Source organism: Eleutherodactylus coqui, chromosome 5 (genome assembly GCF_035609145.1).
Source record: "Eleutherodactylus coqui strain aEleCoq1 chromosome 5, aEleCoq1.hap1, whole genome shotgun sequence".
Classification (NCBI taxonomy): Eukaryota; Metazoa; Chordata; class Amphibia; order Anura; family Eleutherodactylidae; genus Eleutherodactylus; species Eleutherodactylus coqui.
This window is the reverse complement of record NC_089841.1, coordinates 175,012,330-175,030,097: the sequence shown is the minus strand read 5'-3', so window position 1 is coordinate 175,030,097 and position 17,768 is coordinate 175,012,330. Positions and strand designations below refer to the sequence as shown.

At 43.1% G+C, this 17,768-nt stretch overlaps 1 protein-coding gene across 4 annotated transcripts in view; it reads left to right on the top strand.

The window, feature by feature from the left end:
- MORC2 (MORC family CW-type zinc finger 2) overlaps positions 1–17,768 on the top strand; it is a 75,788-nt gene that overhangs the window by 7,460 nt on the left and 50,560 nt on the right. For all 4 annotated transcript variants that reach the window (XM_066603754.1, XM_066603753.1, XM_066603755.1 and 1 more), the window contains exons 3-6: positions 6,533–6,586; positions 6,679–6,713; positions 10,562–10,630; positions 12,587–12,677. In XM_066603754.1, the coding sequence (XP_066459851.1) occupies positions 6,533–6,586; positions 6,679–6,713; positions 10,562–10,630; positions 12,587–12,677 (249 nt within the window). The remainder of the gene's footprint in view (positions 1–6,532; positions 6,587–6,678; positions 6,714–10,561; positions 10,631–12,586; positions 12,678–17,768) is intronic.

Below are 17,768 nucleotides of genomic sequence, written 5' to 3'. Positions count from 1 at the left end.
GGAAATACCAGCAGGTCAGTTTTAGAGAGGTTTAGTTTTAGGTAGAGAGAGGACATGGTGTTAGAGACAGCGGACAGACAGTTAGTGATGTTTTGGAGTAAAGGTGCAGAGATGTCATGGGAAGAGGTGTATAGCTGGGTGTCATCAGCATACAGGTGGTATTGGAGGCCAAATCTCCTGATGGTTTGTCCAATAGGGGCTGTGTAGATAGAGAAAAGAAGGGGGCCGAGGACAGAGCCCTGGGGGACCCCAACAGCAAGGGGAAGAGGAGGGGAGGTAGAGCCAGCAAAGGAGACACTGAAAGAGCGGTCAGATAGGTAGGAAGAGAACCAGGAGAGGGCAGTGTCCTTTAGGCCAATGGAGCGTAGCATACTGAGGAGGAGTTTGTGGTCAACAGTGTCAAATGCTGCGGAGAGGTCGAGGAGGATCAGTAGGGAGTAATCGCCCCTCGATTTGGCTGTCAGTAGGTCATTGGATACCCTTGTAAGGGCAGTTTCTGTCGAGTGTTGAGGTTGAAAGCCAGACTGTAGGGGGTCTAGGAGAGAGTGCTCTGATAGGTAGCTTACAAGGCAGGAGTAAACCAGCCGTTCTAGTAGTTTGGAGATGAAGGGGAGGTTTGAGATGGGTCAGTAGTTGGCAGCATCAGTCGCGTCCAGAGTCGGCTTCTTTAGCAGTGGGGATATGATGGCGTGTTTGAAAGAAGAGGGAAAGATGCCAGAGGTCAGAGAGAGGTTGAATATAGTGGTGAGATGGGAGATGACCACTGGGGAGAAGGAACGGAGGAGGTGTGAGGGGAGGGGGTCGTTAGCGCAGGTGGTGGGGCTAGCAGAGAAGAGCAATTTGGAGACGACTTCCACTGTCGCTGGTCTGAGTACAGACAGTGAGCAGGAGCTAGCTGCAGTGCTGACAAGACTAGGGTCAGGGCTAGTCTGGGATTGGGAAGTTATTTCCTGACGGATGTCATCAATTTTCTTTTTGAAGTAAGCAGCCAGCTCTTCGGCACTGAGAACCACATAAGAACCTTCACAAACTGTTGAAAGGCTGTGGGGCAATTGCACTGTGTCTGAACAACATCTCCAAGTACTTATAGTGACCTTCCCAAGTATTGAAGTCAGTCTTTCACTCTGTAACCCAAATTGGGTTATAGGCTCCGTGCAGATCCAATACAGAAAAATAATGGGCTCTTCACTTCAAATAATTCAGTGATCAATTGAAGTGTATACCTATCATTTTCCTGAGCGATCTTATGCAGTCTCTAGTAGTCAATGCTGAAATTTGTTTTGACAAAAAATAATCTGACACAGCATGCAAAAATGATTTAATAAAGATCCTTTCTGGATTTTCTTTGCAAGATATCTTGTAGAGATGACATCTAGTAGAGGAAGAGGTATAAATCTACCACTAGGAAGAGAATAGCCTGGAAACGACAATGGTGTAATCACAGGAACAATGCATCAAGAGTTTGGCTTAAAAAAAGAAAAAAAGACATCTGGAAACTGTTGGTACTGTGATGGAACTCCAGCAATGGTGGTAATTCGCCCTAGCGGGAGCAGATCGGCGTGGGCCGGATCATGGAGGCTGTGCTAAGAACAGAAGAGATTCCAGCTTGCGGTTTGGCCAGATGACTATTCAATAGATGGATAGTGTTGTCTAAGCTAGTGCAACACCAAAAGTACTGGAACTCTGTTACGCTGGGTGAGCAGTACAGAAAAAGCTCCCGTTTGGAAACTGACTGGGACAGTTTGGTTATATATAGAAAATAGGAAGCAGCACCATAAGCAGATTCTTCACAGCATCTTATAAAGATGCTCATCTTTATTTAGGCATCCAGGGTTAAAAAGTGGCAGATCGCAACGTTTCGCCCGCTGCACCGGCTTTTGTCAAGCTGGGACAGTTTGGTGACTGACTTGATGCTGAGAAATAAATGATCCATTAAGTTAAGGTGAAACAAAGCGGTTTTTGAAGCAGCAACAGAGGGATCTGCAGTTTTTGAAAGAGTGTGTACTTAAGGTTCTCTGCACTCCTTAATTTATAAAACTAGAGCTGGGCTCATAGACTGACTTGAAACTCAGTGACTGGAACCAAAAACTTATCGGTGTCAGAACTAAGGTGATCTTTGCATTATAACTAAAGCTTTGGAGCTTCTCTACTTCATGGGAAGCACTGGACAATTGGAGTGCAGATGTCCTTTCGGCCAATAGCAGAGAGAGAGACCCTCAGTCAAGTAGTGATTTTCATCCTATTACATGGTCGTGCTATCTACTTGAAGGGACTCCGTAGGATCAGCAGTGAGAGAACTATTGAAAGTTGAAGACAGGCAAAGATACCAGCGAGCACATTTTTCTTCTTCAGTCCTTTCTCAGGAAGGGCAATTTCTCTAGTTGCCTTCGTAGCTGCCACTAATTTGTTGTTCAATACCAACGTTGAAGCTAGGGTGTAGAACTTGATGATGGCATATCGATCAACCATGTAAGTCCCATGTTTCAGGCACTTCAAAGTTAAGGTTGCAGAGGAGAAGCAACATGGTTCTTCATAGACCTTCTGAAATGCACTCGGAAAAGGGGTCGGAGAAAAAGTAACTGAGTCGTTCAGCTCCAACATGGGTGAAGCCCAAGTCACAGCCCCTTCCAAAAACAAGAAAATTATGTAGACCACCTTAATAAAAATTCTTGAGAACCTCAGGTTGATCATACACATTGGATAGCTGTCTACCGAACACTCAATCAACTGCTGCTATGTTGCTTAACACCCCCATACACATACGTGCTTGGCATATGTTCTGAATGTAGAGCAAAGACAGCTATTGTCAGATATTTCTGAAAACAGCTTATCTTCTCAAGAACAAAAACACTTGGCAGTAGAAATCCTACTGCTCTATCCTTATTATTTATTGTGAGTTGGGAAGCCCACATACACATTGGATGACTGGCGGAACCTGTAAACTGTTTAATTCCGCTAATAGGCATTTCATTTGCATGGCTAACATTAGGATACCCGTTTAAGTGCTGAAAGGTGACGCATAGGAAACATAGCGAAGGTCGCAGGCTGAGTGGTCACAAAAGGAGTCTGCTGGATTGTGGGACCAACAACTTATGCTCATGTGCCAGAATGTGGATTCTCTAAAATGCAAACAATTTGACACTGGCTAGTCTGGAGTTGAGGGTTTTCAGAATCCTGTGATCTTTATCCTTAACCACTGCAAGTAGGCGTGGGCTTTACTACAGGAGGATTTCCAAGTTTTTGTTTCCAGAATAGTCACAGATTGACGGCAAAAGCACAAATGGAGCAGTGGTGTGGAACAGATCCAAGGTTCAATACGAGGCGATCAGTTCGAATACGACAGAGGATAAACCAGAAAAGCAATCGGGAGAAAGCCAGGGGTTAGTGCCAGGAGTGGAACTACAGGTATAAGACAGACTAAAGGACAAGCCTGGAGTGTAGTCGGAAACTAGGACGAAGTCAGAATCGGAAAAAAAGTTTAACAGTAAAATACAGTAGCAGAATAACATAAACAGGAGCCCATACAGGAATGTCCACTTGTGACACTCTCTCTACAAACTAAAAATGGAAAGCTACTATTTAAGAGCATCTCCTGGTCTGGACGACCAAGTTAGATACATTACAAAGTATACAGTGAAGGTGTGCGTCAGCAGCTCCAGGAATAACCCAATCTGGGTAGGGCCACAGAATGCAGCAGCCAGATGAGGGTCCAAACCTACACTCCCACAGAAGTCAACGTAGTCTTTTTCTAAGCTTGAAAACGCCTCACGGACGAAATGTTGCTGTCTCTGTGTGATGGGAGAATAAAGGATATATTTGGTATAGCACCCCTGCATGCTGCCAGAATCTTCTTCTAGACTACAAGTTCATGCATTACGTGAGCAGCAGGGCTGTGGAATCAAAGTCCCATTTTAGTGGAGTCGGTAAAAATGTTCTGATCCCAGCTTATAAAAAAAATGCATTATATATGTGGTATTAATTCATTGCTTATTTCCTTTCATAGGAATTTAGGAAAGTTTTGAAATGTTCTATTAACGTAAGCCCCTATTTGTCAAAAACATTTGATAACTAGGATGTGAAAGCAGCAATAGAAAATCAGTTATTGCCTTTCCTCTCCATTAGACTAAGTATCCTTATGTTGCTTCTTCAAAGCTTTTACTGCTGAACAGAGTTATCTCCACTATCTGCACATGCTCAGTAGTGAAGCTCCTCCTCTACAGCCCAGAGTAAGAAGGCAGTGGGTATCCTGCACTCATCTGAGAACTGCTAGAGAGAACAGGAAGTAGTAAGACAAGTAAAAGCAGACCCAAACTTTCAATAAACTTTGCATAAATCAGTAGTTCAGTGTATGTTCACTCCAGGGCTGTGGAGGTGGAGTTGGAGACTGGGAAAACTGAGGAGTCTGAGGTTTGGTTTACCGACTGCACAGTCCTGGTGCATTTCAGCGATGGTTTATTTCAATGTCCATAACGTGATGCTACATCACCACTGCTGCAGCCGCTGCAGGGAATGTGTATGGCTAGATGAAGTTTTCTCTGGGAATAGCAGCTGATCTCCAGGAATTATAGAAGCCAAATCCACTGCAATCCACTGATTGCCAGACCAGCCTCTCCTTAAGTCAGCTAGGTTTTAGTGTGCAATCTTTGATGCTTTCTAATACATAGAAAAGTAGGGATATCTGCATTGCAACTAAATACAAGATGTAAACCATAATTTTTCCTATAGTCAAGTATGTATGTGAAAGCTGGCCTGTGAAAAAGCTGATAGGAGAATTGATGCGTTTGAGCTGTGGTGCTGGCGAAAGCTGCTACGTATAAGACCTGATATATCACTGGAGGGGAAGATGGCCGAGCTCGGACTCACGGATTTTGGTTATGTAATGCGAGCAGAGTCGCTAGAAAAATCTATAATGCTTGGACAGATCAGTGGCAAAAGACCCGGCCGCCAAAGAACACGATGGCTGATACTGTCAGAGCTGATACTGACATGGATATCACACAACTGAAAGAGGCCAGGCAAGACCGAAAACATGGAGGGAGCTCGCCTTTAGGGTCGCCGAGGGTCGTGAACGACTAAACAGCTAACAACAACAATAGATTAATGATGTTTCACACAACTGCATTGTATTGCTAATGCAAACAGAACTTCAAAGTGTGACCTTTTTAAAGCATTTACCTGTACATTGAGAAACCTGTTTCTAGTCAAGACCACAGTCTATAGACTACAAAATTCTACAATAGTTTGAAAGTTCCTTAATACTTATGTGACTCCTAATATTAAATATCACACAGTTTACTCTACAGGGAGCATGAGCCCAGGAATTCGGCAAACCAACCAACATATAAAGTTGGTTGCACACTAGAGATTTCAGAGAGTCTGGTGTGTTTTGAGTCCGGGGGCTGGCTTTTTATCTATCTGTACCTTTTTTGTTTTATTTTTCAAAAATGTGAAACCTTAATAAAAAAAATATAATCTCTGAAGGCTGACTTTCTGGACAACAGTACCATAAGTTAAAATGACAAATCACTGGTTTATCTGTGCCTTGAACTTTGACCTGGGTGTGTGTCTTGATCCATCACCTGAGTTGGTTTTCTATTGATATATAACTGCCATTTAGCACAAAGATTCCCCAAGTACTGCAAACAACAGTACTTGGGGCGGATAGGGCCTTAAGAGACATGAGCCTTGGGAATAAGTGGTCGAAATTTGTTATTACGGACAGGCGACATCACTAGTGCTTTGTTTGACGGCTCAAGATTACCCACAGAGGCTTTCATCTGATGATCCCTCTGTGTAGTGGTATGATTGTAGAGCCGTTAGCCAGACATACTGTTGGGTTACTGTCCTGGTTGGTTGTCCATTTGTTAGCTGGTTTACATCTCATGGCTGCTTAAGACGTTACTCCTGAAATTAAAATTTTGCTCCTGATCATGTGTTGTTTTTTTTTTCTTTCTGTATGTCTAAGCTGTTTGCTTAATTTAGGTGATACTCAATGGGTATTGTCGCTTATCAGCTGGTATTCCCATCGATTTCAAGGTGTACCTCAGGAAAATCACACCGACAAAGTGGTGTTTCATCGCTCACCCCCCCCCCCCAAGTTTCTTGATCAGCAGTTATATTATTTTGAAGAGAAATAACGCCCTACAATGGGCCAATCATAAGAATAGCGATAGAACCAATCATAACCTGTATTTATCCACTAGCATAAAACCAATCCAAGCGGAATGTTTACACTAACCCATGCATGTGCTGTTTGTTCGCAGCAAATATTTCAAACTCAAGGCTCCCGTGTGATTTGATATTTGTTTATGGCTAGACCCAGTAGGATGGTGACAGTGTTATGGCTAAATGTTACTGCGAGAAGGAACGTTCACCCACACTTATCCTAGGACGCACTGCATATGTCAGCATCTTAGTAGTTTGCTCTGAGAATCATGTACCTTGCATGTCACCCAGACTGAGCACACCAAATGGCTACTGTACGCAGAAGAGGCCCTCTTTACCCTAATATCACTGCTTTCTTTTTAAATAGGACTACACACGAGTTCCTGTTTGGCGCATTGGCTGAATTAGTTGATAATGCAAGGTATGTTAAATTACAAGTTTTTCTTTAAATTAGTTTCTTGGAGCAAGATGTGATTTTATATAGAATTTGATTTATGCTTTATCATTTCACAGAGATGCTGATGCTACAAGAATTGACATTTATACAGGTTAGTTGAGATAAGACATAATTAATTTTGTGTATTTATAATTGTTAGCTCTCTAATTGCACATACACACTTAATGCATTGATAAAAACACTTAGCAGAAGTGTAGCAAGCAAGGCCGTGGTGTCAGTACTGTTCAACGCTGCGTGTCTTGGTGGTTGTAACAACAAACTTGAATGACCTCAGGTACACATGTATATAGAGGTGAACCTCTGCACAGGGGAATTTATCAGATTTCAAGAATGGCACGTAGCGATTCATTGTGTACTGTGAGTGAAAATGCATGTCCCATCCCAAGCCTAGGATGTCGAGCTGTATCCACACAAACCATCAGAAGGTTTTTGCACAAATTCTGAGCTACGAGCGAGACGCCCAGTGACGGGTGTTCCATTAATTTCACGCCACCGCTCTTAAAGGCTATCATGATGAAGAGCAAGATGGGAATGGAGGTCTATCATCTTCAGCGATGAGTCCCGCTTTTGTTTCAGACGCAGTTTGGTCTTGAAACCACGTGGGTGACGCCATGAAAAGGCCTGCGCTAGGGAATGTCACAGCAGTTCTAGTCCCGGGATTAGGCTGGGGTCACAGGTCTCGTGTCTTTCACCAAACAGAAGTCAGCAGCGAGAAATAAGTTTTAAACTGACACTCAGCTTTATTAGCATGGTTACAGTTAGAAATAAAACCGCAGGAACAAAAAAGAAATGCCTTTCCTCTCTGGCACTAACAACTGGAGAGCTTCTGTCTGCCAGTTTTTAAAACAGATTTAAACAGCCGTAATCACAGATCACATTATTGGCTCACACAGACCAGCTTCCTGTGTTACCTAGGTAGAACAGCTCACTAATCTGGCTGCTCCTTATATCTCCACCCACTAGCTTACTTAATTAGCCAGCAGGTGATTCTTGCTCAGGTGTCCAATTTACGTTTGGTAGGAAAGTGTATTCATATTCCAAAAGAGTTCTCTGCAGAAGTAAAGAGCAGCACTATGGGCGTAGGCAGCTTCCTCAGGAGTAATATCCAAAATTAACTTTGACCTTACCATTTACTGGATATCAAACCTAATCATGAAAGAGTGTAGAACATCTGTGTGCAAAGAGGTTACCTCGTCCATATGTATCGAATATTGAACGGCTCCTTTCATAGTTCCATATCTCAGCATGGCGGCATCAGGAAGTCCACACTACACATGCCTCTAATATACAGGCATATGCACACAAAGAGCAGTTCAGAAACGCATATAATTTGTAGCTGCACATGCTCTAAACCCAGCGGGTAGATGAAGATGGCATGACAAGATTTGGATCTGTGTACAACAGCCTCTAGAATAAGAACAAATAATGTGCAAATCTTATGCACTTGCTCACTCAGTGGGGAGTATAATCCTGAATACAGTTATAATGGCCCAGTCAGATATACTTTAGGTGTGTGTGTATGTGTATATGTGTATGTATATAATATATGATTTTAACCTTTTGAGAGAATATTCATCCTTTTATAATTTTCTTTTTTTTCTGTTTGCGATTGCTGGGTCTAAGAGAAGCTGCCTCGATGCACTATAAATACTGGTTATGCGTTACATAAGATGCAAAAAAGCAGATCAGATGCGGTTCGAATTTGTTTCTCACTTCTTCTCAGGATCCTTGGCTGTCTCTGACAGCCAGTCACCAGGCCTGTGCCTGCTGGAAAGCAGAGGCTTTAATCCCATTCTCAACATTTACAGTGGTAGGGGGTCTAAGGTCCAGAACGATGCACTAAATATTTATGGCATATAAACCTAAATACTGTTGGTTAAAAAACTAAACTGCACTCAGTTTTTAATGTTCTGCATATGATATATAACTGTTAGCTGAACACTTAGGAGGGTCCTTCTGTCCCTGTTCTTGGTAGAGGGGCAGCCAACCTTTTTTATATGGCTTCAATTTATTGAAATTAAACTTTTTTTTTTTAACCATGTAAAGTGAAATTTCAGGCAAAGCTGAAGATCACCTGTTGGCTAGTTCACATGGAGTTGTATATCTCCCAGAAAGTATTACCTGAATGACACCATTCTGAAGACTACCCTACTGATCTCCTCTGTGCTACAGCTGAAACCTTTGTTTTACTCCTAAAAGTGATTCTCCTTGCTGAGATCCAGTCCGTACAGAACCTTTTGTGACAGTTGCTTTCCTCTAGGAGTTAGATAACTGTCTCTACTGCCACATATAGGTGGTTACTGTGAAAGTCAATGTTGGATGCTTTAAAACACATAAAGGACCAATCCCAGTAAATTTATAGGCGATTGGTCCTGGGCTTTAATCCCAGCCGATAGTAAAAATACAGGGGGGGATTAAAGCCCCTTCTTCTGCAATCAATCAGAAGCAGGTCAGGTTGTCAGCTGTTAGTCACAGCTGAGAACCCGAAGGAGAAAGCAGGAGTGATTTTGAACCCCTTCTGCCTTCGTCTTTCCCTAGTACACAATGCTCAATGAGCCCTGTGTACTAAAAAGTGGAATTATAACTTCCACTATGCTAGCTGGCGGTCACGTGACCCCTGGCATTCCCCTGGCACAGCAGAGCTGCAGGGTTGTAGTGAACCCTGATCAACCCTGCCAGTGATTGTCACTACAGGGGATGTTTTTCCCCATAATTGGGGCTCCTATGGATGCTCCAGCTGCAGTGGGGACATAGGTGGTAAAAAAATTTTATAAAATAAAAATTAATACATAAAGAAATAACCCAAAACCAACCAAAACCATCGCTGTATGCGCCCTGTATTCCAAAACCATACACATTATATATCAAAACATCCAAAACAAAATGAGGAACCCATTCCTGTACTTTATTTTAGCGTAAATATACTAATTAAAAAAAACAAAACTATAAATGTTAATCTTTTTTTTGTTAGCTTTTTACCTCCAATAAAACAAAAAACGAAAAGTCAGTGAAAAAGATGTATTAAAAATATAGCCCTATAGGTTATGGGAAAAAACGCAGCAAAAATAATTTTGGTAGTTGAAGGAAAAAAAAATAGGGCAGTAAAATCCCTAAAAATTGTTTGGTCCTTATGGTACAAAACAGCCTGGTCCTTAAAGGGGTTGTCCCGCGGCAGCAAGTGGATCTATACACTTCTGTATGGCCATATTAATGCACTTTGTAATATACATCGTGCATTAAATATGAGCCATACAGAAGTTATACAATTACCCCCTCCGGTGCTGGCGTCCTCGTCTCCATGGCGCCGACTAACGCTGTCTTCTCCTTCCATTAGACGCGCTTGCGCTGTGCAGTCTTCTGCTCTGTTCAATGGGGCTTCTCCGGCGTGCTCGCGCCGGAGAGCTGGTCTGCGCATGCGCAGAAGACCTCGGCGGCGCGAGCACGCGGAAGCGGCCCCATTGAACAGAGCAGAAGACTGCACAGCGCAAGCGCGTTTAATGGAAGGAGAAGACAGCGTTAGTCGGCGCCATGGAGACGAGGACGCCAGCATCGGAGGGGGTAAGTGTATAACTTCTGTATGGCTCATATTTAATGCACGATGTATATTACAAAGTGCATTAATATGGCCATACAGAAATGTATAACCCCACTTGCTGCCGCGGGACAACCCCTTTAAGGAGTTAAAGTATGAAAGAAGAATGTTATCACATAAACTAGAGGCATTATGTAAGGACAACACTGTTTCTGAGCTGTTACTGCCCCTCAGCAGAGTTCTGAATTGCTGAATGTAATGTACTGGTACCTTACCTGGGAACAAATATTATGCAACCTTTTCTTTTGATTTTTTTTATTTTGAATAAAAACATTTACTGCTTTTTATTTTTAGCAATAATGTACCCTTAATTTGTTCACTTGTAATTTCAAATGTGTCACCTGCAGTGCCAAGAGAAGAACTGAGAGGAGGTTTTATGCTTTGCTTTCTTGATGATGGCACAGGAATGGACTCAAGTAAGATAAATTAAATTTTTTTTTTTTTTTTTGTGGTTTTAGTCACACATGCATTAAAGGGTTAAGCCCATGTTATATATTATGATTGGTGAGGGTCTAGCCCAGTATTTTCCAAACTCCACCCCTTAAGACCCCCTTCCCCAGCAGGTCAGGTTTTCAGAATTTCCATAGTATAACACAGGTGATGTAATTATTGTCAGAGCCTTAGAGAATGATACAGGTGTTCTCTCTGTAGGATGTCCCCAAATCATGACCTGTTGGGAAGAACCCCATCGGCCCTAAGAGTAAAGGGGGCGTATCATAGTCCTATTCACTTGAATGAAGCGGTGCTGTAGTTTCCTGCATAGTGGGTGACTGGGATACTGCTGCGCAAGGAAAAACTGAAGAAGTAATGCTACACCAGTGCTGTGCCCCCTTCATTCTCAGAATTGGTGGAGGTCCCAGAGGTTGGACCCCCACCAATCAAAGAGTGGTGGTATGTCCTAGCGATATGCCATTTTGTTATAAGTTGGGAATAAACGGAACCTGTCACCATTTGTACACCTATTAAACCCTCTATACCGTTTAGTAAGTGATAAAATGGGTATGTAAATAGGTAATTTTCTAACCATGCAGGGCTTGGCATACCTATAAAATCAATGGTTTAAATGTTTCTGCTCCACATGCAAATGATGGGTGATTGGTTTGGTGGTCAGGCCAGACTGTTAGCGGTGGGCTGTACTGACGGTCTCGGGAGGCCTGCATGCCTCCCCAAACACCACTCTATAATAATAATCTTTATTTGTATAGCGCCAACATATTCCGCAGCGCTTACATAGACAGGAGGAATACAGAAAGACAAAAGTACAAAAAATTACAGAACTACGGTTAAAATCGTAATCAGTTGATGGAAACAATAGGGGTGAGGGTCCTGCTCCAACGAGCTTACATACTACAAGTAATGGGGTGATACAGAAGGTAAAATAGCTGGAGATGTGCACAGTATGGCGAGGTGGAGAGTAAGGGATGCTATATACAGACAATGGTCAGACATTCAGCCATGTGACGGCAGGATCAGTATGACTGCAGGAGCGGTTTATGACGGCTAGCAGGGATTGCAGTCAGTAGGTCAGGGAGCATGTTATCAGGCGGAGTACAGAGGGGTTTGTTTAGAGAATGCGGTATGCCTCCCTGAAGAGGTGCGTTTTTAGAGCACGCCTGAAGTTTTTCGAGTCCTGGATTGCCCGGGTATCTTTTGGTAGTGCGTTCCAGAGGACTGGTGCTGCTCTGGAGAAGTCTTGGAGGCGAGAGTGAGAAGTTCGAATTAGAGGGGTGTACAGTCTAGTTTCGTTTGCCGAGCGGAGAGCCCGGGCTGGGTGATGGATTGAGATGAGAGAGACAATATAGGGGGGCGCTGCGCTGTGGAGGCCTTTGTGGATGAAGGTAGTAAGTTTAAATTGAATTCTGTATTTAACGGGTAGGCAGTGCAGTGACTGACACAGGACAGAGGCGTCCGAGTAGCGGTTGGACAGGAAGATGAGCCTGGCTGCCGCATTCAGGATGGATTGGAGAGGGTAGAGTCTGGAGCAGGGGAGGCCGATCAGCAACGAGTTGCAATAATCGAGCTGTGAGTGGATGAGGGCAACGATAAGTGTTTTCAGCATGTCTATGGTGAGCAAAGAGCAGATTCTTGCGATGTTCTTGAGGTGCAGCTGACATGTTCAGGCGAGAGATTGGATGTAGGGGGTAAATGAGAGATCGGAGTCGAATATGACGCCAAGGCAGCGGGCATGCTGTTTGGGAGTTATGGTGGCGCCACACACTCTATGCATGTCATAGCCACCGCACTCTAAATCTAGACCTATATGGTTAGCAAACTGTCTATTTAAATATTTTATAATTTTTGTTATGTCGTGTCAAGCAGTGGCTTAAATGCAATCTTGCTCAATTATTATATTTTGATTATCTTTGTAATAGGTGAGGCTGCCAGTGTTATCCAGTTTGGACGTTCTGCTAAAAGAACTCCAGAGTCTATTCATATTGGACAGTATGGAAATGGATTGAAATCGTAAGTATAAGTAGTAACACTTCCTAATAAAGTCACCGGGGTTGAATGGTCTTCCAAATGAATTTTTTAAGAGCTATCAGGATATGTTTCTGCTACATTTATTAACACTGTCTAATGGAATCCTTTTGTGAAGGCATACTTCCACCATCAACAAGAGATGCTATGATTGTTTTAATTCCTAAACCAGGATAGGATTTGTCTCTTCCTGATTCCTATCGTCCACTATATCTGTTGACCACTGATATTAAAATCCTGGTGAATGTACTCCGTTAATACATGAGAATCAGTTCGGCTGTATGACAAAAAATCAGCTGCCATTAATTTAAGGGGGTTATATCTGAATGTTCAGGCAGATCATCAAGTTTGTGGCAGCAGGGCTGTTTTTTTACATGACACTGTCAAAAGCTTTTGGCAGCGTCGTCGAGCGGAACTATTTGTGGGCTTTTCTTCATAGAATGTGTTCGGTGAAATATTTTTGCATGGGTTAAGCTGCTCTATTCATTGCCATGGGCAAGAATGAGGGTAAATGGTCATGTTTTGGAACGGATAGTGTTAGAGAGGCTTTGATAAGGCAATCACCTGATATAGTTGGATTGCAGTATGGAAAAATTCAGGGACGTTTCTCGATATATGTAGATGATCTGTTGAATACGGGGGATGTCGGTAGATCATTGAGTCCTATTATGTTCATTTTTGATATAATTAATAAGATGTTGGGTCTTAGGCTGCCTGTCCACGGCCGTGACGGAATATTGCTAGTGATATTCCACAGCGGGGAAAGGGGGGGTGGAGGGCAGCACTGACAGGTCTCTGCGATGAGCCTATCTAAAAGATAGGCTCACTGCAAAGAATCGGGGCGTGCCGCGATTTGAATCCTGCAAGTGGAGAATTGCTATGATTCTCTGCTCGTGGACGTCGGGCTGCGCTTTCCATAGTTAGCCTATGGAAAGCGTGTCATGCGAGGTCCATGGGTGAGTTATCGCCGCGGATCTCGCAATGAAAACTCACCTGTGGACAGGCAGTCTTACTATTAACTGAGGGAAATCTGTAATTCTTCCTTTAGATCCCTTGCCTGTGGGCTACTCATTCGAACATACGTAATTACAAATACCGTATATACCGGCGTATAAGGCGACGGGGCGTATAAGACGACCCCCCAACTTTCACCTTATACGCCGGTAATACAGTGGAGAAAAAAAAAATCATTACTCACCTCCCCCGGCGTTCTGTCGCGCTCCGGCAGGATGTCGCTCGCTCCTCGTCCCCGGCGCAGCATTGCTTTCTGAATGCGGGGCTTGAAATCCCCGCCTCCAGAAAGCTAATACACACGCCGTCAGCCAGTTACAGCCATTCAATGACATCATTGAATGGCTGTGATTGGCTAAAACACACGTGGCTTCAGCCAACCACACTATTCAATGACATCATTGAATGGGTGTGATTGCTAACACACGTGCGCCTTCAGCCAATCACAGCCATTCAATGCTGTCATTGAATGGCTGTAACTGGCTGACGGCGTGTGTATTAGCTTTCTGGAGGCGGGGATTTCAAGCCCCGCATTCAGAAAGCAATGCTGCGCCGGGGACGAGGAGCGAGCGACATCCTGCCGGAGCGCGACAGAACGCCGGGGGAGGTGAGTAATGATTTTTTTTTTTTACACTTTTTTTTTTGTATTACCGGCGTATAAGACGACCCCCGACTTCAGAGCAGATTTTTCGGGGTTCAAAAGTTGTCTTATACGCCGGTATATACGGTAGTAAAAAAATTCTAATGCACTCTTTGAAAAAAATAAATAAAACACTTAGGAGTTGTCGTTTTGCTGCAAATCTCAGTTACATCTCAGGCAGATGTGCAAATGATTAGAGTTGTGGTGTGATTAGATGAATAGTCTTGCCAGCTGAGGACCTAAAAGTAATTCCACTCTTGGCCTATAAAAAGTCTCTCAGAGGCTCCTTGTGTATAGTGGATCTTTTTTTGCTTGTGTAGAGCTTGTTGACCACTAGAAAGCTCTACGATGCAGTCAAAGAGCTTTTGTCGAGTTAACAGAGTTTGAGGGGGGAAGCATTGTACTGACCAAATTGTTAGGAGGTGTTGGGACCAGTGACGGTATGCATACTGCCCCCACTGTTGGTGTGATGATCTGGGGGAGCCAATGAGTACAACAGTCGGTCACCCCTAGTAGTGGTAAGAGGCACAATGACAGCTCAGATATGTTTAGAACATCCTGCAGCCACATGTGTTCCTCTCATGGCAGGGCTTCCAAGTATTTTCCAGCAGGATAATCTTCTTCTGCGCAAGGCCTGTCTGGTTGCTAGCTTTATCACCAATAGAACATATATGGGACCATCTGGGACGCCAACTTTGACAGCCTACAAGTTTACAGGATCTAGAGGCTGTTACAGCAAATGTGGACCGATATGCTGCAAGATACAATGCAGAGCCTGTATACCTCCAAAATCGCCTGTAATGCATCTTACATCAAGCTAGAAGTGACCCAAGAGGATACTAGTCTCCCTTCAAGTGTTCAGTTTTCCACAATCCTTTTGCACTGATATTGTAATCACCTAAATCAACATTACAATCACACATAAAAAGTTTCATTCGATTCCAACTCCTTCTAGGTGCTTGTTTTTTTATTTTTTTTTTGACAATGAGTGTATTTGGGAACTGAGGTATCTTCTAAGCCTCAATACCATATTTCTGCCAATTTGCTTTCATTAATACGAAAGTGTGAGGATAAGGTCAAAATCTGGAATCATCTCCCATTGTTAATTGACGGGAAATTTTATTTAAAGGAGATGTCCCGAGGCAGCAAGTGGGTCTATACACTTCTGTATGGCCATAATAATGCACTTTGTAATATACATTGTGCATTAATTATGAGCCATACAGAAGTTATAAGAAGTTTTATACTTACCTGCTCCGTTGCTGGCGTCCTCGTCTCCATGGTGCCGACTAATTTTTGGCCTCCGATGGCCAAATTAGCCGCGCTTGCGCAGTCCGGGTCTTCAGCTTTCTTCTATGGAGCCGCTCGTGCCAGAGAGGGGCTCCGTGTAGCTCCGCCCCGTCACGTGCCGATTCCAGCCAATCAGGAGGCTGGAATCGGCAGTGGACCGCACAGAAGAGCTGCGGTCCACGAAGGTAGAAGATCCCGGCGGCCATCTTCAGCGGTAAGTATTGAAGTCACCGGACCGCCGGGATTCAGGTAAGCGCTGTGCGGGTGGTTTTTTTAACCCCTGCATCGGGGTTGTCTCGCGCCGAACGGGGGGGGGGGTTAAAAAAAAAAAACCCGTTTCGGCGCGGGACATCTCCTTTAAATGGTTTTTAATGCCACAACTCCTTTATATACTTCAAAACGCTCTGACTTGGATTCCATCACAATATTTTTTTAGGATCCATACGATATTTAGGAGTATATTATGAAACAAGAAATCTGCAAGAATTAAATTAAAGACTATTCAAAGGGATAAACGGTCTGGAGGGTTGGCAATTCCAAATGTTTAGATAGATCTTTTTGGCACATCAATTGAAAGAGTGGAGAGAATAAAATGGGGTGGAGTTAAAAAGGCAAATTAGTTTCTGAAACAACAGGTTGTAATCCCCTATAATGGTATGTGAGAGAGAGGGGACTATATCCGACAAATATTTTAATAACTAAATTATGGAATAAATCTTAAACAGATTTTGCAATTAGATGGATTTACTACATACATTCCTTCTGGAGGAACCCTAAATTGCCAGAGCTGTTTTTAGGTTGAAGGGATTTTCGCCATGGGAAAAGAGAGGGGTAATCTTTTGGAACAGATACATTCTGCATGTCTCTTTTATAGTTTTGAACAGTTTAGAGAGCTTTATGATGTTGGGTGTACTGGAGCTACGAAGGGTGTAATATCTGATTTAAATAGATGCTTCCCTACTATTTACAGCAATTCCCGATAATGGTAAAATAATCTTTATTGGTATAGTAGCAACTTATTTTGCAGCACTTTCAAGCATGAGTGAACACAGACAATACAACAATTACATGTGATATACAATCAGTTTGAAACAAACTGGGTTGGAGTAGTACAGGAGGTACAAGGGGGGAGGGAGACATGGGGAACACAGGCAGTACGGTAATTACATGTGGAAATCAGTTATTAGAAAGCAAACTGGGTGGGGGCAGTAAGGAGGTGCAGGGGTAGAGGTCGTATGCGACAGGCAGGGTGGAAGGTGTGGGAAGGTATAGGGAGGGGCAGGGGGACTAGGTCAGGGGAATTGGTATTCCTACCTGAAGAGGTGTGTTTTTACGGAGCATCTGAAATTTCGTGCATCGAGAATTGTCCGGATGCCTTGGGGTAGAGCGTTCCAGAGGATGGGTGCTGCTCTAGTGAAGTCCTGTAGACGAGCATGTGAGGTTCGCATTAGAGGGGTATTTAGTTTGAGTGTGTTAGTGGATCGAAGGGTGTGGGGTTGGGTGGTGTATGGTCAGGAGGGAGGCGATGTACGGTGGTGCGGCGCTGTGGAGAGCTTTGTGGGTGAGGAGTTTAAATTTAGTTCTGCAGTGGTTGGGCAGCCAATTTAGTGAGTGGCATAGTGCAGAGTCGGCTGGATAGTAAAGTGAGCCTAGCTGCCGCATTTAGTATAGATTGGAGTGGAATGAGTCTGGTGTGGGGAAGGCCAATGAATAGTGCGTTGCAGTAGTTGAGTCGGGAGTGGATGAGGGTGACCACGAGTGTCTTTAGAGAGTTAGTAGTGAGGAACTGATGGATTTTAGCAATATTTCTGAGGTGCAAATAAATATTGTTATGATTAATTGCTTTGTTTGGGTGGCGTAATATATTTATGTAAATTATGCTTATGTATGTATAAATGTGTAGAAATGAAGGGTTATTGGATTTAAAAATATAATTTCAATAAAAAATGATCTGATTTTAAAAGAAATCCCAAGTATCTGTGTATAGATACTATTTATGGTATTGCATTGAGAAGAAAAATGCAAAAACGCTAATCTAGATAGAGATTTTTTTTAAAGCCGCATTTATTCAGAATTATTGTCTAATTAAAAGCCTCTAAGCTTTTGGTTTTATTTGTAATTCCTACATATTTAGT